The sequence below is a fragment of the Mastomys coucha genome, unplaced genomic scaffold, assembly GCF_008632895.1.
Source record: "Mastomys coucha isolate ucsf_1 unplaced genomic scaffold, UCSF_Mcou_1 pScaffold11, whole genome shotgun sequence".
In the NCBI taxonomy this organism is placed as follows: Eukaryota; Metazoa; Chordata; class Mammalia; order Rodentia; family Muridae; genus Mastomys; species Mastomys coucha.
Window position 1 is genome coordinate 11,660,805 of NW_022196893.1, and position 27,461 is coordinate 11,688,265.

Here is a 27,461-nt window from a genome sequence, read left to right on the forward strand (position 1 = left end):
CTTACTTCCCTAGTGCTTGTGTTTAGGTAAATCAAATTCTCACTCCTGATTGAAGCAAGTAATTTTTACTTACTTGTTCTGATTTTTTAACATTTCTAATGAAACAATTTATTGATTCAGAATACTGTTTTATAGTGTTCCTGGGCCCCACAAGACATTTAAAACCAAAACATGGACATCTGGGCCAATTGCATTGCTGCTGGTCTAGGTGACGCCATATTCATATTGCCTGGCTTCTGCTTCAGGAGCCACACCACCAGAGTAATGGGTGTTAGACTCATAAACAGTGTCTGGCAACCCTTGTCCTGATGCGGTGGATGACTGGTTTCTAACGCAGAGGAAGAAAAAGTCTCTGTGGAAGAGGTTGACAGATAGTGTCTGCTGGGCAACATGAGATGATTATTATCCGATCCAAATTTCTTCCTGGGTTATTGCTAATCCACTCTCGATTTGTTTATTCCTAGTGTGTGTCTCTTTCCCTTCTTGCATTCTGTTGCTTCACTAACCAACACTCATTGTGATTGGCTAACTCCTACTACCTTTCAGCTGACTTTGCCTTTCTCCAATCAAGATGGGTGCCTTGGGGATGAGGCTCCCTGCTCTCCCTTCTCCCCTTCTCCCAGCTACAAGCTGTCTCCCTCTGGTTCCACACTACCCAACGTCAGCCTTGGAGCAATCGGCACAGGGCTCAACCCCCAAAACTTCGCTGCTAGACAAGTAAGGAGGCCTCTCAGATTTGTAATTGCTTGGCTGTGGCCTCACCTTGGCCCTGGTCTTCAGTTTATTGCATCATTTGTCTGTCTTGGGAAACTCGTTGATTACTGAATGCACAGAATGATATTAAGTATAGGTTTTTACATCTTTCAGCCCATAGTCCATCTCTCTTCATGTTTCTCAACATGGATTTTACTTTAAATCTGTTTCTTTTATCTTTTCATTTTTGGTTATAACTGACTTAGAAAATATGACTGAGACTCTTATAGTGTAAAATCTAGTTATACATTTGCCATTTTAAACATTGGATTATATATTTGCCTGGAGACATGATACAGCAAGCAATTAAGAGCACTGCTGTTCTTGTAGAGGATCCAGGCACCCATGTAGCAGCTCACAGCCTCCTATAACTCCTGTTCCAGAGGATCAGACGCCTCTTCCAGCTTCTGCACTCACCAGACATACACATGAAGCATGGACTATTCATATATGGAAACTAAAAGTAAATATTTTTAAAGCCATTAGAATATATAATGAGTATTTCAAGAGTCTCTTTAGTATATCTGCTAACCAAAAATTAGTAGTAAAAGTAGTAAGAATAAATCAATAAAGGGGCTGGTGAGATGGCTCAGCAGATAAGAGCACTGACTGCTCTTCTGAAGATCCTGAGTTCAGATCCCAGCAACCATATGGTGGCTCACAACCACCCGTAATGAGATCTGACGCCCTCTTCTGGTGTGTTTGAGCGAGCGGGGCTGGAGCATGCAGGCAAACACTCATATATACAGTTATCGTAGTTCATAAATGTAAAATAAAAATAAATCTTTAAAAAATCAATAAAAGTTTAAGGATTACAGTATTTTAAAAATCTAGCTTCTTGAGGCTAAGGCATTGAGTGTCATCTTTAGAAATTAAACTAGAGTATTTATGTAGAGAAGCAGATCTTTAATAGTGATGCTTCGAAGAGTAAGTATTGCTCAAGCATTGCTGGTTGCCAGAGTTAGTCCTCGAAGCCAGGCCACACAGCGTCAGAACCGGCAGGGCTAGTCAGGTGATGATGTATGCTCACTCTCACAAGCCTGAGGGGACACAGCAAGGCCACAGGGGCCTATTGTAGTTTCATGAAGAAAACCAGGACTCTGGGCCCATCTATGCTTTTACGGCAACAGCTCCAGCAGTGGCACTTCCCTGGCTGCAGTCCTTTGACTCCTCACTTGCCACTGTGCCTTTCACCTTAGGATGAGCCCAAGAGTGGAAATTATACAGTGTATGCTTGAATCCATTGTTTCCTGTGGTGACTTTCACATGACTATTAAAGGCTCCAGTAAACAGGACCATTTAGACCTTAGTCAAGTTGTATGCAGCCTTTCATATACAGATTAAAGTAGGTTGTGCTGTGTCCATATATTCAGATTAGTCATCTCTGAATTGGGGTCATAAGACAGTTTTTCTGTTTCCTTCCTTTGATTTCAGCATTTTGTTTGTCTGTTTGCTTGTTTGTAGTTTCCTAAATGGGGTGGGTATACATTGCTTACACAAACAGAGAAAAAAACAATGTTTTAAGAATGCTTATTTTGTATTTTGGTATAGAAAATATAAAATAAAAATGTGGTTTCCAGGTTTCCAGGCTTACATAAATACCTAATGCTATTAGTAGGTAAACTCAGGTTTAATAGACCAGCCACCAGCTTGGCATTGGATTTTAAGAAAAGACAATTCCTCATTGTCTTTGTCACGGATAGATTACCACAGAGTCCATTGGTATCAAGGTGTGCATATGTCCTACCCAGTAGGGTCTAACTGTTTCAAACTGCTGTCATACAGAGTGCATTAAACTTACTTCATAATTAAAAGACAAAACCTAAGCCAGACATGGTAGCACACCTTTAATCCCAGTACTTGAGGGGCCAAGACAGAAGGACTAGGAGGCAGGAGTTTGAAGCCAGCTTGGCTATAATGTGAGATTCTGTCTCTAATAATAAATAATTTTTGCCAAATCACAGAACATTTCAATCAGTTCACTTTTTATTTTAAATTTATATTCTTTTCTTAATTAAATCCTTGGGTTGGGACATATATCCCCAATAATTAGGAGGACATAGATGACACAGGTCATCTTAGAACCTCCACATATCCCTGAAAAGCTTGAACACTAGTCAGATGTTGTCATGCGTACAGCCTTTGAGTCACTTGTCTTCGTAATTCCTATATCCAATGTTTTTGAAGGCCACATATTGCTGCTTTCAGCAAGTCTGAGCCAAGAAAATGAACTAAAGTACTTACGTATGGGCGACAGTAAAGCATTGGCATAGACTGCTGTTGGCTTGCTTGTGTTCACTTCACAAACATCAGAGTGCTGTGTGGTGGCTTCAGACACCCTTGAGTTTTGGCAGGAAGCTGAGAATCTTCTTATCAAAGGAAAGGCTGAAATTTAAAATAACTGGTGAGTCTCTCACCTCAGGGTCACACAGGGTTTTTCTGTGTAGCCCTGGCTGTCCTGGAACTCACTCTGTAGATCAGGCTGGCCTTGAACTCAGAAATCCCACCTGCCTCTGCCTCCCAAGTACTGGGATTAAAGTCGTTTGCCACCACTGCCCGGCAACCCTGTCTTGAAAAACAAAAATAAAAAAATAAATGACTCTAAGCTGGGTACAGTGACGTAAGTTAAACCACCCTTGGGAAAATAAAATCTGTGGTAGATCTTCTCTCTTTTTATGATAATATACATATTTTAATTGCCATTTCTACTTTCTGTTCATAATCATTTTTACTTTTAGTGCTTTTTAAGTTTATTAATTTGCCTCTAACAATCTTGTAATCTAATTTTGAATCATTAAAGCCATCCCAGTAAGTTCAGTGTTCTGGAACTTAATGATGCTATGTAATTCTTTAAGATTACCTTATCCCTGTGTTAAACTGGGAACAGTAAGCTCAGTTTACAAAGGCATTGACTGCTGTCTTTGCTGAAGATGGTTAGTGGGATGTGTTCAGATGAATGGCTGTTGGGTCATAGATATATGCATCCTGTATACCCAGGCTTTATGGAGTTCTGCAAATGCCAAAAGGAAGGATTAAACTGGTACAGAAAAAAACAATAGAGAATGATTGAATCTTGGTTTTAGTGGACACCGGCAGAGTCCTTCTGGTATATTGTTACCACAGAGGAGAATTTGGTCACTTGGTACATGGATGAAGAGGAGATCTGGGGGAAGATATCCTTGATGGGCTCTTTAATTCAAGCCTTGAGGACTCAAGATGCCAGGGGTGAAGGATGGTGCCAGCCTGAGATTCTTATGAGACACTGTTGGGAGCGGGGCAGTCCTCAGGCAGAGGTAGCAGTGACTGAAGAGCTTTCCTTAGCTAGAAACAAATCAGAAAGGTGGGGGCGCCAGAGCAGAGCTTCCCCTGCTCTTGTTGGAGGATTAGAGATGAGCTCAGTGATTTATTGGGAATCATGGAATTAAGCTTTATTTTATATATATAACTAGGCTGATATTTATACTTTTGAATGTGAAGTTACAGGTGAGTAATGTTATTTCCATAACCTAGAATGATATGTAGTGTATCCTTTCCTTCTTATTTTGGTGTGAGGTTGATGAACATTTTCTCATTTAGCAAACAAAGCCAACAGACTCAGGACAGGGAAGGCTGCGCAGCTAGATCGGGGTCCTTGTGAGCGACTGACTGACAGAGCCCACTAACAGAGGAAAGTGATACACGTGCTATTTTACACTGATAGTTTGCTTAGAGTGTGTGTTTTTACCCAAGTTCCTTTTAAGAAGGATCTCATATTACAAAGTCTGAGAATTAAATTTGGTAAACCCAGACTTATAAAAAGAGGGTTCTCGCCAGGTGTGGTCACACATGCCTGTAATCCCAGCACTTCAGAGGCTCGCCTCAGCTGACCACAGAATGAGACCCTGTCTCAAAAAAGCAGTCTAGAAATCTTACACAGTCAGTTCCTCCCAGTCACAAGGAATGTAACACTACCTCTAACATTTTGTTAAATTTAACCCTTTCAGTTTATACTTCATCAGACTACCTATAGTAAATGTTCTACCCATGACTGAGTTTGACTAACTGTTCCCCAACATCCCAACACAAAGAGTTCCTCAATTCTAAAATGAATGCTGTCATTCCATGCAGTAGAGGTCTTCATTCTTAGGAATAGAAATGAGAATTATTGCTTAATCATCTTGAATTGATAAGATGCCCTGACTGGTACTGTTCTCTCTGCAGGGCGGCAGTCATGGTTTGTTTGGAAACAGCACAGCACAATCGAGAGGCCTGCACACTCCAGTGCAGCCACTGAGTTCTTCTCCTGGTCTCCGGGCGCAAGTGCCTCCCCAGTTTATCTCCCCCCAGGTAAGAAATTTTGTGTTCCTCCCTTTCAGAGTTAAAAGACCGTTCAGGTAGCCGCCCACTGTTACTGCCTGGTTGATGCGCAAGAAAGGATTAGTTACTGTTGGACATTCAGGTGCCAAGTGCAAGATTATTAGAATAGAATATCAGCTCCCTTTTTAAATTGCATTAAGAATACAAAGTAGATGCTTTACGACAACTAATTGTATAATATATTGTTTTTTATTGTGACTAATGAAAAGAAATTCATAAATTCTAAGGTGACAGTATTCAGAAGCAGATTGCCCTCAAGCATTTGCCTAAAGATAAACACAATTATAAGGTTCTGTGTTTTTCTGTAGAACTCCGAGGAGTTGTATGCTAGAATACTGACTGGCTTCCTATTCCGAGAGCCCTAGAGCCAGTGAACAGGCCATGTGACAGGACACTCTGAAGCAAAGGCAGCAGTTAGTGGGATAAATGTCATAGATGGTCAACAAAGTCTGGGGACCAAGGTGATGTTTCGCCTGAATAAAGCATCACTAGCAGTAACACTTAAACTGAGTCTTGAAGCATAAGTTCAAATTTCTATGCATGGCCACATTAAAGAGGGCCTTCCAAACTGCAGAAGCCTCACTGGTGCAATTACAGCTGGCACTTGTCATGAGGAAAGGCAGTTGGTTTGAATGAATGATTAGTGTGAACAGATTGGTAGAGATGTGCATATTTATCAATGGGATGGGAAGAAAATAGACAAGGAATTAGGGACAGAATGTGGCGAAAACTATGTTTGCATCATTCAGGAGTTTGGGTATTGTCCTGTAGGCCCACTTTGTCAGCTTGTTTGTAACTAGTATCTGGGCTACTACTTACAAAGGTCTCCCTCCTTCCCTCTGTTAAGACAGTTCCTGGGATTTGGGACCTGTTCAACCATGGGTAGTTTTCTTTTAGTATGTATACACTATATTTAAGTTAATTTAATAATACAAAATACACAAATATTTTTCCTGCGCATGTGCGCGCACGCACATACACAGTGCCCATGGATGCCAGAGAAGAATATCAGATCCTCTTGAACTTGAATACAGGCTGCCATGACCTTTGCTGGGAACCGAACTCCAAGTGCATGTGTCCATCTCCATCCCATCCCTCCCCATCCCATTTCTCCTCACTTCACTGGGTTGTTTTTGTGTGGTGGCTACTGTAGACAATAGAGTGTTAAGCAAGGCTTTTCAGGGATGGCAGAAAGGTCTGAGAGACTTTTACACTTTATACTTTACACTGGCAGTAAGATGGGGTATGTTTACATGGTGGAGTTGCCAGAGCTTCAGAGAGCAGGGCTAGCCCAAGGGCGCAAGCAAAGCAGTGGCAGTGGAGGTCAAACCCACTTGGAAAGGTCACCTCCTATCTTTGTATGACATCCCATCCTCCCTCTGAAACACTTAGGTCCCTTGGCTCTCAAGCACCTTCTTACAGTGGTTCCCTGCCTTGCTCACACCTCCCAACAGTGATCATCAGACTGTCCTGGTGCTCAGTTCTCAACCCTCTCACAGCACACAGCCACCACTAGGTGACCTCATCCATTTCAGTGACCTTAATATTGAGAGTTACAAAATTGAGCCTGCTGTCCACATGTTCTTTTCAGTTCCACACACTGCTAGATATGTACAAAACCTGGAGTTGGTTACCTTGGGGCAGCTTTGATAAGCTGCTTGAGGATCGCTCCTTCACAGAAACCCAAGGGCCCACATCTGCGTGTGCAAACACACAATGTTTTTGGTTTTTTGTTTTTGTTTTTTTTTTTGTTTGTTTGTTTGTTTTTTAAATCTTGATCCGGACTCTGACTATTATTTCTACTGATACAGTCCCTAGCGGGCTGCCATCATAGATAGTGCAGGGCCTTCTTGAGTCTGTCCCATTCTTCTTCATTCTGGTGTTGATGTCTATAGTCTTGAGTTGCACTGGTCCACTTCATAACCACATTGTCCACTCTGGTAGCTATTAGCAGGGGAACGCTTGAAATTTGGCTATTATTTCATCACATTAAATTTAAGTAGTTGCACCTAGTTTGTGTCTGCTTCTGCATGACAGAAAGATTGTGAAGCTCTGCTGTAATGCATACACTACACCATGCTGTCCCTTGGCTATGGATCCTCTCCTGGCTTGTTCACCCACCTACAGTGCGGTGTTTACTGCCATTTCTAGGGCTCTTGGTGATCTCACCCAACTTATACCTTATGTCTCTCCAACCAAGTGACCCCAAAAGAGCAGTCATACTTTAGAGCATTATTGTCTGGGACTGCCATTCAACATGATCTTTACTTCCTTGGTGCCTTACTTCAGAGCTCCTCAGCCAAGATACTTTCTCAGGCTAAGCTCTGAAGCTAACAGTGCTTCCCCACTATTCTTGTCTTCTTACCCTCCAGAAGTCTCCTTGTCTTTCTTTCCTCCTCTGCTCCTTGACTCTCTGCCTGTCTGCCCCTTGAGCCAAGCTTCATAGTAGCAGTGGTGCCAACAGTTGTGTTGTGTGTATCCCATTGACTTAGTGCATGTGCAGGCTTGCTCTCATATATGTACCCACCCTTGTTAACACTGTATCTTGAGGCAGAGGCAGGCGGATTTCTGAGTTCAAGGACAGCCTGGTCTACAGTGAGTTCCAGGACAGCCAGGGCTACACAGAGAAACCCTGTCTCGGAAAAAAAAAAAAAAAAAAAAGCCTTTGGAGTATTCAGAAAGTAAGATTCTGGTGGCTTTTGTCATACCTTTAAATTTCTGTCATTTTGCATCTGCAATGCTTTGTTAAAAGCTATATTGATTGCTTCAAGAACTTCACTTTCTCCAGCCCAGCTGGAGAAAGGGCTTTTAAGCCTGTATAATTAACTCCGTAGTAGGAATATGCAAACCTGCACTTTAATTACTTTACATCCTTGGTTTGAGCGGCCGTTTGCCAGGAGCGTAGTGGTGTTACTTTTGTAATTCTTGTGAGAAGCTGCTGTATCTGTACCCTGAAGAGGCAAGGGTAAATAGAAAGGCCTCCTGGGTATTGACTCTTAAGGTCTAAAACTGTGGACTTAAGGAGCATGTGCAGTGGTGCAGTATAAATATAAGAATGCCTTGGGTTGGTGCACTTTTCAATTATGGCCATCTTTAAATAGTGTGCTGTTAATTTTGTCTTTCTTGATTTCAGAAAATGAAATTATATAGTATATATGAAAGAATTCACAAAACCAGTGCTTTAATCCCAGCTCTCAGGAGGCAAGTGGATCTCTGAGTTCTAAGAGATCCTGGCCTACAGAGCAAGTTCCAGGACAGCCAGGGCTATACAGAGAAACCCTCTCTCAAGGGGAAAAAAGGAAGAAACTATATACTATATGTAGCATATATGAACTATATAGGAAAATTGTAGAAGGTATATTCACATAGCTGTCATAAGGCTAGGATTGGAGCCAAATCCCATGGTCATGGTATGCTAATACTGTGCTGTTTAATGCAGAAGCTCAAAGAGAGGTCAAACTAGTTTTTAAGTTGATGATAACACTCAGCACCATCAGTATCTCTTAGATGGAGAGGAAGCAACCATCCTCACAGTAGAATTGTCTGGGTAACTGGATGTAGCTGAGATCATGGAAAAAATGAGAGGATAGGCCAAATATATAGCAAGTCTGGGCTTGATCAGATAAGTTCTAGACTAGAAAGTGTCAAAGAGAAGATAGTCATGCATTCCTGAGGATGTTTAGAGGTGGTGACTTGAAATTAATACAGAACTTCCAGCATGATCTTTAGCACATGCCTTTAATCCCAGCAGTCAGGCAGAGACAGGCAGCTCTCAAGCCTGGTCTACAGAGTGAGTTCCAGGGCAGCTCTCAAGCCTGGTCTACAGAGTGAGTTCCAGGGCAGCTCTCAAGCCTGGTCTACACAGCGAGTTCCAGGGCAGCTCTCAAGCCTGGTCTACACAGTGAGTTCCAGGGCAGCTCTCAAGCCTGGTCTACACAGTGAGTTACAGGGCAGCTCTCAAGCCTGGTCTACACAGTGAGTTACAGGACAGCTGGGGTTACACAGAGAAACCCTGGCTCAAACAAAACAAAACAAAAACTGATAGGAAACTGGCCAATTTGACTTTGACCAAGATACTAAAGAAAGTAAGACTGGAATACTCCATGGAAAGCAACAAACTGAGCTATAGAATGGGAGATGAAGTTAAAGAGAGACTGAGACACTGGTTAGAACGCAGACTTGGAGAGGGCAAAGTAAGCAGCTAGTGAAAGAGCCTTCCAAGGTCATTTGTGTGTGTGACTTAGTTCTTTGCTTATCCTGGTTGTGTAGCACCAGCTGGTGACTAAGTGCTGCTTCTGCTTTCGTCTTCAGTAGAGAGTGGGGAGGGCTGGAAAGGCTGCCCAGCAGCACCACACTCCATGGGAGTTACAGTTGCTTGTACTCTCACATGGGAGCTGCCACCCTCTTAACATTCTTGGGCTCCTACAGGCACATAATGCACATACATATGCTCAGATGTACACACATAGACATAAAATAGACTCCTATAGGTTAGAATTAAAAGTATACAATACCAGGCCAGGACCAGCCCAAAAAGCCTCCTTTATTTTTAAAAAAGGGGTGGGGAGAGCTAACCTGATCCACATAGCTCATTCTAACCTGATCCACATACCTCATTCATCGAGGGATATACAGTGAGGCTCATTCTATACCATCCAGGGCTATCCTGCCTCAACAACAACAACAACAAAAAAAAAAAGGTTTGGAGCTCAGTGATAGAGTGCTTGCCTAACATCTGTTTCATCCTTAGCACTAAGGCAGGATGGGAGGACAACCACAAAGCTAACAGACTTATAACAAATTAAATCTTGCAGCAGAAGATGAATTTATGAAAAGAAAGTTAAATGTTAAGGCATTTGTTTGTGGGGCTGGGCCCAGATGACTCAGTGGTTGGGAGTGCTGGCTGCTCTTCCAGAGGACCAAAGTTCAGTTCCCATCACCCACATAGCAGCTCACAGCTGTCTGTGACTCAAGTTCCAGAGCATCTGACTCCCTCACACAGACGTGCATCCAGGAAAAGCACCAATGCACGTGAAATAAAATTAAGTACAATTTAAAAAATGTATATATATTTGTTTGGCTTAGTTATTAATGGCCTCTTTTCAGGGTAGGCAGAAGTTTTAGTCTCATCCTTCTAGATTATTCTCAGCTCTATGTAGTTGGCTCTGCATTTCCATTCAGTCCCATGGAGTAGCACAGAGTGGCAATAAGTAGATAAAAAGATTAGAGAATTACATGGTGAATGACTCTTCAGTTAGAATAATAATAGTGGTTTGTTCATTTAATAAGCATTTATGGAGTATCTACCTTGTGCCCTCTACATACAGATAAATGTAAGAGACCCATTTGCATGGGTTCAGTATTACATTGTGGGAGGGTGGAGGCAGGATAGAGTCCCAGTGATGGGGTGCTTGCCTGTCACTGCTTCCTCCTCACTGCAAATGTAAAATAGCTGGTTCTAATTGGTGCTAAGCTGTGGTTGATTTGTTAGAATGTTATTACTAGACAAATAGATCTGAGGCTTTGTTAGAGAAAGTCAGGCCTTGACAACATGCTTAAGGGCGACCACAGCCACTTGGTGTAAGACTCAACTAGAAAATGACTTTCTGTTCTTGGTTCTGTGTTGGGAAGCAGGTAGAGGTTGCATAATCAGTTGTGTTAGCCTGAGTATGCGGAACTAGGCAATTCTGGTCTTCTATCCTGTGACATAAGAACAAATACTTAGGAAATGCATTTCTAAGTGTTGATGAGATTAACTCAAATGTCTCAACACGTTGTCCTTTCTATTGACTGGCTTAGTTGGTTAGTCACTTTCTATTATTCCTAGTTGGGGTATAGGCATATAAAATTTTAAAAAGTTAAATAAGCTACTTGTTCTGAGTCACACAAGTTAGAAATGATAGAACTTAAGATACATGCCTGGGCATGTAAATTAGTTTTATTTATTTATTTTTTTAGTGTTTCGAGACAGGGTTTCTCTGTGTAGCTCTGGCTGTCCTGAAACTCACTCTGTAGACCAGACTAGCCTCAAACTCAGAAATCCTCCTGCTTCTGCCTCCCAAGTGCTGGGGTAAAAGGCATGTGCCACCACTGCCTGGCATTTTGGTTTTTTTTAAAATGGGATACTCTATATATTGCCAGAATGGCCCAGAATTCCAGAGCTTAAGAGATATGTCTGCTTCCCAAGGACTTATGACAAGGCATGTATTACCTCACCCCATTAACACTACATAAGCTTTTAACTCCTGGGCTGTGTGGAGAGGGTTAGGATTGTTCTTTGTGACCCAATTGAGACCACCACAACTACCAGGCCTTTAATCCCAGCACTTAGGATCTTTGTGAGATTAGCCATCCAAGGCTACACCTCCAGAAAAACAAACAAGCAAACCATACAGCCATATATGCATACATACTGTATAATCAGTGTTTTCTAGTACATATCTATTAGCTCTAAACAGTTTTGCATGTCTTGTTGTATAGCATGTTTCCAGTACTAATCTCTCAACAAGACAGAAGCCAATGATGTCATTTTTTTTTTAATCTTAAAGATTTTTTCCTGATTTAAAATTTTTATTTATCATTTTTATTGCAGGAAATCAGAAAGCCTTAGAATTAAAAGGTTCTTTTGTGGTTTGTTTTGTTTTGGTTTGGTTTTGGTTTTCAAGACAGGGTTTCTCTGTTTAGCCCTGGTTGTCCTGGAACTCACTCTTAGACCAGACTGGCCTCGAACTCAGAAATCTGCCTGTCTCTGCCTCCTAAGTGCTAGGATTAAAGGCGTGCACCACCACTGCCCGGCTAAAAGGTTCTTAATGGCCTTACAGCCCAGAGCTATATGCCATTGTTAACAATCTGGAGTACTTCTTACAGATAGTTTTTAAGAAAGTGGGAGTCCTTGCTTTAGAGCCATCAAGTCTTTTTCACGGGGTGTCGTGGGTATTTTAATAAGTTCTGAGGACTTTCTCTCTGTCTTCTGGCCAGGTTTCTGCCTCAATGCTCAAGCAGTTCCCCAACAGTGGCCTGAATCCAGGTCTCTTTAATGTGGGGCCTCAGTTATCTCCTCAACAAATTGCCATGCTGAGCCAGCTTCCACAGATCCCCCAGTTTCAGTTGGTAAGTGCCATGTTTCCTTCCTGTTGCTGAAGAGGTTATTTGCTTCTCTTTCTACCTTTGCATTAACTTCCTTCTTTCTGTCACTTGATCGTCAAACTTTTATACAGATGATTAATTATTAAAAGTTGATAGATCAGTTTGCCTGAAGGTAACCTTAGCTATAGAGCAAGAACTTGGTTATGGATGCTTTGGACACACTGACCTGCCTTGTAGCATGCAGTCTCTCCATGTCAGTCTTAGGAAGCTGTGGTTTCCTCATTGTTTTACAGGCATGTCAGCTTCTCCTGCAGCAGCAGCAGCAGCAGCAGCAGCAGTTGCTGCAGAACCAGAGAAAGCTCTCTCAAGCAGTGCGCCAGCAGCAAGAGCAGCAGGTGTGTGGGTGGGAAGGCTCCGCGCTCGGGTGGCAGACACCTTTTGGCTTAACAGCTAACTTGGGATACTGGCTTATCATCTCTCCATTTCTCTTGGGTCCTTTCTTAATGGATGCTGCACCCTCAGCTGGCAAGAATGGTGAGTGCTCTCCAGCAGCAGCAGCAGCAGCAGCAGCAGCAGCAGAGGCAGCCTAGCATGAAGCATTCACCTTCTCATCCTGTTGGGCCTAAGCCACATTTGGACAACATGGTACCCAATGCACTGAATGTGGGGCTCCCAGACCTTCCGACCAAAGGGCCAATCCCTGGATATGGTTCTGGTATGTTTGTGTGGCAGGAAGTACTTAGTATAAAGTCTGCTTGTCCAATTCTGTAGTAATGTTTGCCTTTGTATTACCTTCCCTTTCTTTCTTTTTTTTTTTTTTAAGATTTATTTATTTTATGTATGTGAATACACCATCATTGTCTTCAGACACACCAGAAGAGGGCATCAGATCCCATTACAGATGGTTGTAAGCCACCATGTGGTTGCTGGGAGTTGAACTTAGAACCTCTGGAAGAACAGTCAGTACTTTTAACTGCTGAGCCATCTTTCTCCTGCCCCTTTTCTTATAAATGTTACTTTTTTCCTTTTTTCTTTTATTTCTTTTTTTTTTGAAATTTCTGAAGCTGGCAGTGGTGGCACACACTATTAATACCAGCACTTTGGAAGCAGAGGTAGGCAAATTTCTGTGAGTTTGAGGCCAAACCTGGTCTACAGAGTGAGTTCCAGGACAGCTGGAGCTACACAGAGAAATAGTCTTGGAAAAAAGAAAAAGTTTATTTTTTTTTAATTTCATATGTTTTGCCCAGTATGTATGTGCAGTGACCTCAGAGTCTAGAAGACAGTGTTGAATCCCTTAGAACTGGAGTTAAAAATGGTTATTAGCCACCGTGTAGATGTTGGAAATCAAACTGTAGTCCTCTGGAAGATAGTCAGGGGTATTGCGTGATAATCCATCTCTCCATCTCCCCAGCCCCTCCGTTTTCACAGTACATGGTGCATGCCTCTAATCCTAGAGAAGAAAAGACAGTCCTTGGCACTCACTGACCCCTAGTGTAACATAACCCCTGAGCCGCAAGCCAGTGAGAAGTCCTGCCCATAAAACAAAAAAAGAAACAAGGTTGATATCTCCTAAGAAATAAATACCAAAGGTTGATACCTGACCCCCACATGTGCACTTAGTAACACGTGTGAACATGCATGTAATCATACATGCCATGTACACATGTACTCAAACAAGCCAGTTGAAATTTCCTTTAAATGCTGCACATGGCCGAGGTTGTATGTATGAAAGTATATACAAGTTTAAATGTTTTGACTTCACTAATAAAGCTGCCTTCTCAATGTGCACTAAAATTTTAAGGCCAAGTCTTTTTAAATAGGGCACTATTTAATAGGTAGGGCACTGTAAGGAAATTTTTGACATTGAAAAATTTTTTTGGCCAGTAAATTTTCTCTTTAGAAGTGGGCAACATGCTGTAAGCAAAGTTCAGTTAGTGAGAAAACAATGCTTTAAAAAAAAAAAAAATAGCCAGGCAGTGATGGTACATGCCTTTAATTCCAGCACTCAGGAGGCCAAGGCAGGCAGATGTCTGAGTTCAGGACCAGCCTGGCCTTCAAAGTAAGTTCCAAGACAGCCAAAGCTACACAGAGTACCATGTCTTGAAATAAACAGAGACACCCTAGCATGAAGTAGGTAGGTAGGTAGGTAGGTAGGTAGGTAGGTAGGTAGGTAGGTAGATAAATAGATAAAATAGCTGTGTTTAGTGTCATATGCCTGTGATCTCAGTGCTTGGGAAAGTGAGCCAAGAATAATGCAAATCAAGGCTAACCTGGGCTGCATGGCAAGACACTAGGATCTTTCTCTTCCTTCTTTACTTCCTTCCTTCCTTCCTTCCTTCCTTCTTTATTTCTCTCTTTCATGACTTCAGAATATATTTTAGCAAAGAAGATACCAATCTGAATAAAAAGGAAAAAAGAGTGAGGAGACATGAAATTTCTGTTCCTGAATCAGTCCTTGATTGGACAAGTGGCTTTTCTACCCTGACCTGCTAGGAATTCAGCTAGAGCTAGGAAGTAGTAAAGATGAGGGTGCCTTTGATCCTGGGAGTCTCAGCTTTCGCCAGCTGTCTTCTTGCAGATGACCTGAGAACTGACTTAAACTCAGAATAGCCTCTCCAGACTAGAAGTGGCAGAGCAAAGCCTGGCTTCTGTCCCCAGTGTTGGAGACATAGGACAGGCCCTTTGCTGCACTTGCCTATGCTACCATCTTCTCTAGGCTATGGATGTGGCCAGTAGGGGGAGCCTCCCTTAAGACCTTGGAGTCTGCTCCTGATTCTGTAAAGGATGAAGCTTGCTGGCAGAGGTTGCTTACTGTGGATGTGGAGGTTCTGACAAACACAAAATAGAACATCTTGTCCTTTTGCCTCCCTTTTATGTTTTGTTTTGTTTTTTGGTTATTGGTAGACCAGTCTGGCCTCAAACTCCCAGAAATCTGCCTTCCTCTGTCTCCTAAGTGCTAGGATTAAAGGTGGGTGCTGCCACCACCTGGCTTACCTTAACCTCCTTTGTCAGAAGGTACAAGGGAAAGTGAAAGGCTGCTTTTTTCATTTTTCAATTCATGTTGTTCTCACTACTTGTCCATACTCGCCCCAAATGCATTTCACTACTTGGGAAGAGAACTGACTTCCATGACCAAGGTAGTTTAGCTTGGTGACTCTGATACATTTACATGCGTGAGTAAAGAATATATCACACGTGGTTGGGATGTAGCTTAGTGGTAGAAGATTTGCCTATTCAAGGTTCTGAGTTCATCTTTAGTAGCAGGCAGAAAGAAAGGCAGCGAGCAAGGCATGTCTATAATCACAGCACTCAAGAAAAGAGAGGGATCGCAGCCAGTTGAAAGCTATCTGGTCTACATAGCAACTTCCAGGCCAGCCAGAGCTACATAGACCCTATCTCAAAAAAGAAAAGAAAGGGAAAGGAAAACTAAGAGTATCCGGCAACCCATGGTCGGCAAAACAAGCCTGTAATTTCAGCATATAAAGCCCAAGAAATAGATCCGGGAGGATCAGGAATTTGAAGTCATGCATGCAGGTTTATCCCAGTGATGGTCATCATAACATCTTCAGTATTTGCTGTCTGCTAAGAAGTGATATGTGGACGGCGGTGCAAACCACCAGCAATCCGCGCAGCAGTGACGTGCCACGCAGCAGGCGGTGAGGATGTGCGCGCCCCCACTTCTTCCTCTTTCTTGACTCCATCTTCGCGGTAGCAGCAGCAGCGGTGTCCGCTAGTTAGCCAACATGCAGCTCTTTGTCAGCGCCCAGAACTACGCACCCTCGAGGTGACCGGCCAGGAGACGGTCGCCCAGATCAAAGCTCATGTGGCCTCACTGGAAGGCATTGCTCCCGAAGATCAAGTCGTGCTTCTGGCAGGCTTGCCGCTGGAGGATGAGGCCACTCTAGGCCAGTGTGGTGTAGAGGCCCTGACCACTCTGGAAGTAGCAGGCCGCATGCTGGGAGGTAAAGTTTATGGTTCCCTGGCTCGTGCTGGAAAAGTGAGAAGTCAGACTCCCAAGGTGGCCAAACAGGAGAAGAAGAAGAAGAAAGACAGGCCGAGCCAAGAGGCGAATGCAGTACAACCGGCGCTTTGTCAATGTTGTGCCCACCTTTGGCAAGAAGAAGGGCCCCAATGCTAATTCCTAAGTCCTGTTGCCATCCTGCCATGCTAATAAAGCCACTGTGACCAATTTGAAAAAAAAAAAAAAAAAAAAAAAAAGAAGTGATATGTGTTGGTGATGATCCTGTTCATTTTTAACAGCATATACCTTTTTTTATTTAAACACATTTTTTGTATTATTTTGTGTTTATGAGTATTTTGCCTGAATGAATATCTGTACATCATACCATATGTTCACAATGTCGCTGGAGACCAAAAGAAAATACTAGAACCCCTAGAATTGGAGTTACAGATAGCTGTGAGCTAGGAATTAAACCCAGGTCCTCTGCAGGAACAGCCAGTGCTCCTACCTGCTGAGCCATGGCTTCAAACTAAACACAAATATGTTATCATAGTGTCTTATTAGGTGATTATGTTATTTATGATTATTTTGCTGATTCCTAATTGTTTATAAATACTAAAGATCAGCATTCACCAGACAAAAACACATTTTTATTTCCATGTTTTACTGAAATTTAGTGATTTGGATTCTATTTCTGTTAATTTCTGGGGGATGGGGTGGGGGACAGGTTCTCATTAAACTCACTATATATACCAGGCTGGCCTCAAACTCACAAGATGTCCTCTGCTTTCCAAGTGCTGAGATTAAAGGTCTACACCATACCTGATCTATTTCTGTTTCTTAAATAGCAAATGTGTTTTATGACAAGCCTTGCTACTTAACCTAGAACTTGTTCTATAATTTGCTGGCCTTGAACTTGATCCTGCCTCAGTGTCCCAATTGTTGGCATGATATCATTATGCCTGCATGCCTGCCTATTCTGAGTAATGTACTATGCCTGCAACAATAAGATTTTACTGAAAATATCTTTTAAATATAATACAGGGCTTGAGTTTTTGTAAAAATATTAAATATTAATGGTAAAGATCACAAAAACTGCTGAGCATGGTGATGCATACCTTTAATACCAGTCTGGTCTATAGCAAGCTCCAGGACTACATAAAGAGCAAACAAAAAAAGAATAACACAAATATTCAGTTTTTCTGATGCTGAGCATTTTAAATTATATGCAGAATACTTCTGGGTGAAAGGGTAACAAGACTGATGTTTCTTAGTATGCCTTCATACTGTATGTCTGGGGCTTTGTTTTGTTTTGTTTTATTGTTTTTTTGCAGCAGGGTTTCTGTGTAGCCCTGGCTGTCCTGGAACTCACTCTGTAGACCAGGCTGGCCTCGAACTTAGAAATCCACCTGCTTCTGCCTCCCAAGTGCTGGGATTAAAGGTATGCCCGGCATATGTCTAGTTTTTGTTGTTCTGGGTTTGTTGGTTGTTTGTAAGTAATAGGGTCCCACTAAGTAGCCTGTCCTAGAACTTTATATAGACCAGTCCTTGAACTCACAGAGATCTGCCAGCCTCTGTCTCCCAAATCCTAGGATTAAAAGCATGAGCCATCACATTGTTTCTAAATAAGCCTCTTTTATTGTGTTTTCTCAAAATGTCTCGAATGACAAGCCAGCTATAGTGGTACCCACCTGTCATCCCAGCTCTCGGGAGACAAGCAGGAGGCTCAGGAGCTACGTGAGATCCTTAACAAAAACAAAAAATAGGGCTGACGAGATGGCTGAGCAGGTAAAGGCACTTGCCACCCTAATGCCCTGAGTGTGACCACTGTCTGACTCAGATGGTACAAGAGATAATCAACTCCTGGAGCGTATCCTCTGACCACATGCATGCCAAGGTGTGCAGGTACCCATACACATAATGAATGATGGTGTTTAATCCTCACTGCTTTTTCTGAAGTAAATAGTTTCTAATTCTCTGCTTTTAGCAAAATTTAAAATTTTTCTAGTTGAATTTTTGTGTGATAATGACCCATCTACAGTTTGTGTTATATTGTCATGGGCCTATACCTGGAAGGGATAAATGGTGTTCTCACAAGACTCCTATTCCCATCTACTTACTAAAAATAGGAATAGTGTGATATGTCCAGGGAAACAAAGCCACTCATCTACTAGAAAAACATTTCCAGTGGACACGGTTGGTTATTTATTATGCCTGTAGTCCCAGCAATAGCACTCAAAGCCAGCCTGGTCAGCCATGTCCGCACACCAAGACCTGTCTCCAAACAGCACCACCACCACTCCAAAATATGATTTCTAAGTAAAATTCTTATGTTATCAGGTTTATCTAATTTTATTTAAATGTTTATTTAATATATTGTTAATATTAAACTATTTGAAATATTTATATAGTAAGGCCATCAAAGAGTAGAGCTGTGTATATTGGAGACTGTGAAGATGACCACCAAGATGGCACAGTGACTAGGGTGTTGCCACCACACCTGGCAACCTGTGTTGGTCCCTGGGGCCTACAGAGTGGCAGGACAGAGCAGACTCAGTCTGTTCTCTCTTTCTTTCTCTCTCTCTCTTTTTTCCTTCCTGTCCCTCCCTCCCTCCCTTTTTATATCACACACACATAAATTTTTAATGAAAGCAGTGAAATTTGTGTCCATAGTAGGATAATTGTATCAAATATCAAGTGTGGCACAGCTGTTAGGGTTCACCTTGTGGGTGCAGTTTCTCTTACAGTTGTAATGAAGTAGTGGTTTCTTTTATGTATTCATCTTGAGTGTTGGTGGCTTTACACAAGGCCTTATACTTGCAATCAGATCTCTCACTTTCTAATCTACACTGAACTTATTGGAGAAGCTAAGAACGGGAGTGAAGACACAGTTAGCTTAAGGGGAAGTTAATTTGGGAGAGTATCCTCCAGGGTAAATGAGACTGGCCAAACGGTAGTGGTGAAGTGCTGTGGGCAGAGGCAGAAGGATGATTCTGGCAGGAACAGATAAGGTAGGTAAAGGGCTGTATTTGCAAGGATGACAAGAAGTAAAAGGCATATTACTGTGAAATGAGCCCAAGGCCAGAAATGGACCAGGTCTTATCTCCATTGTACCTTGGCCTCTAATACAGAGACGGGCTTGAACTAGACTGTTTATAAATGTTCATTAAGTTGAACTCAATGGGTTCTTTGACTGGGGTTAAGACTCTGTGTGTGAGTTGGAGAATCAGAAGAAAACTACCGTGGACTGTGGAAGTTTGGTCTTGATGAGAGGTCACAAGTGGATAGAGGTCACTAGTGAAGTCCCAAGTGCAGCCATTAGAGAATGGTTCACATTCCGGTGCCATACCACTTACTGCTTGACAGCAAGAGGAATCCTTGCCGGTGAGTTTCGTGCCTTAGCAAGCACAGTGCTGTGGACTCCCCAACATGCCTGTTTTCTCTAGGCTTCTCTTTCACAGTCTTGGGTCAGACGATGGAGCTTCCCAGGAGTTGTATCTCCTGTTCTTACTCTGTGGTGGCACTCTGCCCCCGTATCTCCAGTGAGACAAACGTCCCCTTTAAGCTTCATGCGATCTGCTCACTTCTTCCCTTTTCTAAGATTTATAAGTCTTCATTTTCTACACTTGATGAGTTACAGAAAAACTCAACAGCTTAAGTTAAATATCATTAATTTGCTGAGTTAAAAGACAGTTTAGAACAACTTCAAAGAAAATGATTGCGTGAGGACAACTTCCTCCTCTCCTTACCAGTCCTCTGTCTTTCGTCATTGCGAAGAGCTATGCTTCCAGAAGCCTACAGCTGCTCACCTTCGCCGCTTTCCTTTCAGAGGCAGAAGTGTCATATGCAAGGAGCAGCATGTTTAGGCCACAAGGACTCCCAGACAACCAACCCTCTTGCTCCCAATGCCCCTGGTCTCCAGGCGTATTTTCTTTCTGTTGTTTAAGATGAGTTTGGTTGGTTGGCATCTAATTTCTAGGCTGGAGAGCTGGCTCAGAGAGTGGATTGTTCTTACAGAGCACCTGAGGCTGGGGCCCAGTGCCCACAACCACCAGCACTTCAGCTTCAGTTCTCCTACCTTTCTCTGGCCTGTGCAGGCACTTATACCCACACAGATAAATGCAGTTAAAAATAAAAAATAAAAAAAATTTTAAAGCTCAATTCTACTTACCACCCTTATCCTCCAGCCAACCAGTTGGGCTAGTCATTTCACTTATGAGTGTGTGGAGAGACAGGATTCTTCATAGAAATAGGTAACATTTTAGATTCCCCCTCCCCCCCATCTGTGCATGAGTAAAATTAAGCCAGACAGTAGGATAAACTCAGGGGAAGGAGATCATGATATGGGCCTCAGTAGGACTTGGATCAGTAGAGCTAGTCTAAGGCATCATTTTACACTAGGAGAGCAAGTGGCAACAGCTGGGTTCTGGCCTGCTGGAGCCCCACAGCCTGTTGACTGAGGCGGACTAGTGTTTGGCCCTACTCACTCACAGTCCCTTTTCTTCTGGCTGTGACAGGAGCCCCTTCTCCAGACCCCTGTGGCTGTGTAGACCCATTTTCTTGGTTGGCTTTAATCTGCAACTTACTTATTTTGAGAGTACATTTGAAAACTGTATTATAACCAAGTGGAGAACAGGTGATGACCCCTAAAACTCTGCTGGGAAGTCTCTCGGGTTATATGTGGATTTTAGTTCTCTGGTGCTCTGTAATGGGAGAGCCTGATGCTTGGGGGTCTTATTGGGGCTCACAGCACTGTGAACTCAGAATCTCTCTCTCTTTAAAAAAAAAAAAATGCTGCCTATACCTTTGAGGGTTTTCCTCTCTGTAAGGGAAAAAAAACTGCTATCTCTCTCCCTCCCCTCCTCCTCCTCCTCCTCTTCTTCCTCTTCTTCTCTCTCTCTCTCTCTCTGCTAAATGTCATGAGTCAGATCTTGTACTGGCTTCTAAACTATAGATGGTGAGGTTCCTTTGTGTAGCCTTTCCTCTCCCCCACTAGAATCCTTAACAACTCATTCTCCCATGTGATGTGGTCTGAGAGTGGTTGATCCCCCCCAACTATCTAGCACAAATGTTTGCTCAGAAAAATGTGGGTGCAGGTAAGCACTGAGATATATCCAATTAGATGATCCATTTTCATACCATAAAAAAGACAACAGGCAGGGAGGTGGTGGCGCACGCCTTTAACCCCATCACTTGGGAGGCAGAGGCAGGCGGTTTTCTGAGTTCAAGGCTAGCCTGGTCTACAGAGTGAGTTCCAGGACAGACAGGGCTATACAGAGAAACCCTGTCTAGAAAAAAAGAGAGAGAGAGAAGAGAGAGAGAGACAACAGTTTCTAATCCAGAAGGACCCAAAATTGGAATTTTGAATCAAGTGGCTGTTTCTGTATAGAGACCATGTTAAAAGGCATTCTTGGGCTCTTCCTGGAGTATTTAGTTTCTGATGTAAGAAACGTATAGACATGTGATTTCTTTGCAGGCTTCAGCTCTGGTGGCATGGACTATGGTATGGTTGGTGGCAAGGAGGCTGGGACTGAGTCTCGATTCAAACAGTGGACCTCAATGATAGAAGGGCTGCCATCTGTGGCCACACAAGAAGCCACCATGCACAAAAACGGTGAGAGAGCAGCCTCATGTTAGTAGCAGAATCTTCTGTTCCCTACTCAGGCCTTGACCAAGTATCCTGCATGTTTGTGTTGGCTTTTGTTTGTTTGTGTTTCCTTTTTGAGCCTGGGTCTTTCCCTATATTCTAGATGGCCTGTAACTCCCAGAAACCTGCTACCTCAGCCTCCACAGTACAGACATTAAGGCATGTCCCACTGTACTTTTAAGGCAATTTCTCAGGCAGGCTTAATGTGTAATCCCACACTCAGGAGGCAGAGACAGGTGGATCTCTCTGAGTTCAAGTCGCATCTGCGGCATACTGTGAGTGTGGACTAGCCTTGCCTGTCCATAATTTCCTTTAAGAGCTTCTCCATTTCCCTAGAAAATAGATAAAATGTCTAGACCTTCTTTCAGCCTTCAATGCAATGTTTGTTTCATTTGTCAGTATTTCACTTGGATTCAGAGTTGTCTCCATGAAAATCAGTATAGATAAGTGTCTGGTGTTCCTGCTGAAGACCCACCCAGCAGACTTAACCCAGCCAGATCATTCAACCTGCAGCCTTTCAGGTCTCCGTTATAAGTCCTCTTTAATAAGCCCATTATAAAACCTCTTTAATAAGCCCATGCAGAGACTGGGAAGGAAGCTATCCAGTGCTCTCTGCCTGCCCCATTAAGCATGATCAAAATCAAGAATAATTTACTGAAATTATAAAGTCTATTTTATGGACTGAGTAACCCTAGTTCTGTGTCATCTATAGCTTTGGGCGCTTCTACAGCTGCCTTAGGCTAGTGGTTTGCCAGGTCTGGATAATAAACATGAAGTGACATGCTAGAAGATACAGATCCTCTCTCCTCAGAGAATCCAGATCATGGTTTCCCCATTTCCAGCAATCCCCAAGATAATTTAAGTATTTCATTCTGTGCTCCCTCACTGTGCTGTACCTCAGGGTGTACCACACAGTCCTCAGAAAAGCAAATGTGCTCGTAGCAGAGGATGAAGATACCAAAACTGCCATGGTCTAAACCAAACAGATTTGCTTATTCAGTATTTATATAAGCATTCTAATTTATTATCCTGAAAATCATTCTGTGTGCTCATGAGTCACCACCCTAAGACTATACTCAAATGAGTGACAGACTATATGAACTTTATTTTGGAAATAAGGAAAATAGTCTCCCAAAGGTTCCTGAATTTTTACTTAAAGTAAAAAATTATGGCTATTGCTTTTTACTTAATGAATGTTAAACTTTCAACTTTTCCTGCATGAAAATGCTTGAAGGAGGTACTAACAAAGCCACAGGAATGCCCCTGGGAACACAGTGACAGAAGATTTTCTGTTCTCTGTGTGCGAGGCCCTGGGCTTAGAAATGCGGAGTTCATTGCTGGTGTGCTGGCAAAGACCTTGGACAGGAATTCTACCTCATTGCCTTGGAATTTTAAGCAATTTCAGATGGCTTTTTCTCCAGTGGACTCTGCACAGTGCCAATTCCAGATAACCCAAGCTCAACCAACCTTAAAGAGCTGGAGTAAGAAGCATCAATAGAAAGATTACTTAAGCCGGGCAGTGGTGGTGCACGCCTTTAATCCCAGCACTTGGGAGGCAGAGGCAGACAGATTTCTGAGTTCGAGGCGAGCCTGGTCTACAGAGTGAGTTCCAGGACAGCCAGGACTACACAGAGAAATCCTGTCTCAAAAAACAAAAACAAAAAAGAGAGAGAGAGAAATGGAGAAGGTTAGAGAGGTGAGCTCAGTCATCACAGTCATGCTTCTATTAATGGGGGGGGGGGGGTTAGTCTGCTTGTATGTCCATGCACATGTGCATGCCATTTCCCTACACAGGTCATAAGAGGGTATCAGACCACCCGGAACTGGAGTCATAGTTGTGAGCTGCCATGTAGGTGTTGGAATCAAACCTGGACCCTCTGAAGAACAGCCAGTGGTCTTAACTTCTGAGCCATCTCTCTAGCCCCCTGGAGCTCTCTCTTAGTCAATTATTTCTTTCTTTTCTCAGGCGCTATAGTGGCCCCTGGTAAGACCCGAGGAGGTTCACCATACAACCAGTTTGATATAATCCCAGGTGACACACTGGGTGGCCATACGGGTCCTGCTGGTGATAGCTGGTTACCTGCCAAATCTCCACCGACTAATAAAATCGGAAGTAAATCCAGCAATGCCAGTTGGCCTCCAGGTATTTATTGTTCATAAAATGCTCTTCCTAGAATAGTTGTTCTCTTATACTCAGATTCTGAACACACTTCTTGTGCAGCTCACTGTACTGAGGAAGTCCTATGCTCTCTTTTCTGCATTTAGTAGTTATTGTCTGATAAAGGTAAGGCATGAACCTTGAAATGTGTGCCATGAGAAAAGAAAAGTTCTTCAAGAAATAGGGAGTTTAGGAGAAAGGAGGTTGCCTTGTAACTGGGACTTGGCATTTGTCTATGTGTTGAATGCCTTGGAACATTAGCTCTTTTAAAGTGGCATTGAATTGATTGACACGTTCATTAGTCAGCTACATCATTTATCTATCTCCCAAGTACACAGTGATGAGTTCAGTATGATTCATCTCTCTCTTTCTCCCTTCCTTGCTCTCTCCTCCTTCCTCTATCCCCTCCCTGTCTCTGTATTCTGTTTTCATTATAGAAAATTTAATAAAATAAAAATAAAAATCAGTAATTATCCTTCTTTCCATATATAATTCTGACATAAATGTATATAACTACATTTTATTAGAGTGAAAGGAAATAATGCCTCTTGTTCATATAATATAATTATACATATAATACAATCTTCTCAACACAATTAGAGGAATATCAGTTTGTAAATATTACCATGTAGGTTTTAATACAGCTTCAGCAGATCAATAAAGACACGATAAGCCTTCATATATAGCCTAGGTTTTCTCATGAGCAGAAAGACTGAGAAATAATGGCAACTTATTATATTTCATTTTATTATGTGATTTTGGTAAATACATAAGAAAATTGGAAAAGGTCTGGTCTCAAACTCAGATTTTCTTCCAGTTTTTGGCCTTGCTTCATTAGGCAGCAGCTCCTACTTTCCTTTACAACCCGGCTTCCTCTAATATGTATGGAGCCATATATGATCCAGTGCACAACCAGACAAATGAATGGATAGACAGTACGCTAATAGACATGCTACTGACAAGAGCACTTGTTCAGGGTAAATTGTTTTTCTTTTGTGATGAAAATCTGATGCATAGTAGATTTCATTGTTTAAACTTTTCACAGGACCATGTTTTTTTCTACTAAACAGTTATTTTAGCTTAATAATAAAATAGGAAATGTTAAATTGTTTTTTAACACTCTCCTATCCCTATCACTTCTTTTTATCTCAGAATTCCAACCCGGAGTGCCATGGAAAGGTATCCAAAATATTGACCCTGAATCTGACCCCTATGTCACCCCAGGAAGTGTGCTGGGGGGTACAACCACATCTCCCATTGTAGATACTGACCACCAACTGCTGCGGGATAACACCACAGGTGAGTGAGTGAGTGCGGCAGGCTTCCTGTGGTGCTGCCCAGCCTTTTCATAGGTGTGAGCCTGTGGCTTTGTTTCTATTTGTAGTACCTGATAGTTTACCCAGAAAATAGAAGCATATTGTTTTTTATATGTGTATTGTTTGGTTACATTTTGGTTTTCCTAACATTTGAGTTTCTTCTTGTTACACAAGGGTCTAATTCTTCCCTCAACACCTCGCTGCCTTCACCTGGTGCCTGGCCCTACAGTGCCTCTGACAACTCCTTTACCAACGTTCATAGCACTTCAGGTACTTGTTGGCATTTCCCCTCTTGCTTAGCAGTTGACTGTGAGGTTCCCCTTTATTACTAACGTTTACTTCCTAAGGAGTACCTATAAAGGATGTGAAAAACCAAGGTCAGCACAGATGGAAGCACAACCTTCTTTGCATTCAGCATCCGCTCAGGGAGCTCCTCGTCTCACAGAGATAGCATAGGTAGTAACCCAGGACTATTGGACCAAGGCCAGTGGGAACAGCATCTCATATAACTGCGGTTACTCAGAGGGTAGAGCTCATGACCTGATGACCAAATGTTTCTGGTAACTAGCCTGCCAAGAAATCAAGGGCTATGTGAAGAACCAGTTCAACCCATATTAACATTGAGGCGACCGGTGATAGCTTTACTTTTCTCCAAAAATCTGACCTAAAGATATAATGACGGCTGGGTGGTGGTGGCTCATGCCAGCACTTGGGAGACAGAGGCAGGTGGATTTCTGAGTTCAAGGCCAGCCTGGTCTACAGAGTGAGTTCCAGGACAGCCAGGGCTACACAGAGAAACCCTGTCTCAAAAAAAAAAAAAAAAAAAAGGACTTCTGTGTGGTTTTGTTTTTGTTGTTTTGTCAGGATCTTCCTATGTAACTCTGGGTGATCTGGAACTCACCATGAGGACCACACTGACCTTAGACTTGAGTGATCCTCCTGCCTCTGCCTCCTGAGTGCTGAGATTGCATAAAACAGATCATTAGCTCCCAGCCAATCCTAGTGAGCTAGTGATCTGCAATTCCTTTTTCTAGCTGTTTTTACATCAATAGTAATCACACCTAAGTGCTCCTACAGGCCAAGCATCGAAGTAAACTTGGTATAAACTCATACTGTGTAAATGGATGACCCTCATTTAGTAGATAAACTGAAATTCAAAGATCTGGATACTGGGCTGGAGAGATGGCTTTGTGGTAAAGAGTACTAACTGCTCTTCCAGAGATCCTGAGTTCAATTCCCAGCAACCACATGGTGGCTCACAACCATCTGTAATGGGATCCGATAGCATCTTCTGGTATGTCTGAAGACAGCTACAGTATACTCATATAAATAAATAAAAAAAAAAAGTTAGGTATAGAAAGACCAAACAAAAATACTGTTATACTTTGCCTCAGAACTTGAGCCTAAGTTAAAGAGTAATCTCCTTCAGGGTCTATTCCAACTCCTCCCTCATGTCATACTTGATAGTAATATGATAGTACTCGATAGTGCCATTTACTTGTAAAACTTACTTTGAGGCTGACAGGAAAAGCAGGCACTACACAAACCTTGCGGCCTGAGTTTGGGCTTCAGATCCCACAGGAGAGAACCAACAGCAAAAGGTTGTAGTGCATGCCTGTCCCTCATGCACACCTATACATATACACCATGATGTAATAACAAAAAATCCTGAACTCTTGTCCAACTCTTTCTTTTGTTTATCTGATTAAATATTTTTGAGCAGTGGTGGCCCGTGCCTTTAATCCCAGCACTTGGGAGGCAGAGGCAGGTGGATTTCTTGAGTTCGAGGCCAGCCTGATCTACAGAGTGAGTTCCAGGACAGCCAGGGCTACACAGAGAAACCCTGTCTCAAAGGAAAAAAAAAAATCTCTCTACCTTAGCCTCAGGTAGACTCTTCAGACGAGGGCAAAAGCAGCCACATTCTTCACCAAAATACTACAAAAACAGTCTCTATGTGACATACTGAAATTTTCTGAAACCTCTTGGGCCAGGTCTGGACAGTTCAAATTACTCTCAGCAACAAAGTCTTCCTAGAATGACCCATTAAGTCCCATTTAAAGCATTCCACCGCTTTCCAAATCCAAAGTCCCAAAATCCACATTCTTCCCAACAAAAGCATGGTCAGGCCTGTCACAGCAATGCCCCAGACCCTGGTGCCAACTTCTGTCTTAGTCAGGGTTTTAC

The 27,461-nt window shown here is 42.5% G+C and overlaps 1 protein-coding gene and 1 pseudogene across 5 annotated transcripts in view; both read left to right on the top strand.

Annotated features, from left to right (window-relative positions):
* The window catches only part of Tnrc6b (trinucleotide repeat containing adaptor 6B), a 68,959-nt gene that overhangs the window by 29,122 nt on the left and 12,376 nt on the right, over positions 1-27,461 (top strand). For 3 of the 5 annotated variants that reach the window (XM_031349881.1, XM_031349892.1, XM_031349887.1), the window contains 9 exons: positions 547-717; positions 4,954-5,079; positions 12,088-12,219; positions 12,489-12,590; positions 12,718-12,910; positions 21,633-21,770; positions 23,770-23,946; positions 25,114-25,260; positions 25,452-25,547. In XM_031349881.1, coding sequence (XP_031205741.1) covers positions 547-717; positions 4,954-5,079; positions 12,088-12,219; positions 12,489-12,590; positions 12,718-12,910; positions 21,633-21,770; positions 23,770-23,946; positions 25,114-25,260; positions 25,452-25,547 — 1,282 coding nt within the window. The remainder of the gene's footprint in view (positions 1-546; positions 718-4,953; positions 5,080-12,087; positions 12,220-12,488; positions 12,591-12,717; positions 12,911-21,632; positions 21,771-23,769; positions 23,947-25,113; positions 25,261-25,451; positions 25,548-27,461) is intronic. The other 2 variants (XM_031349898.1, XM_031349904.1) reach the window with 1 other exon arrangement.
* Positions 15,939-16,385, top strand: LOC116076233 (annotated as a pseudogene).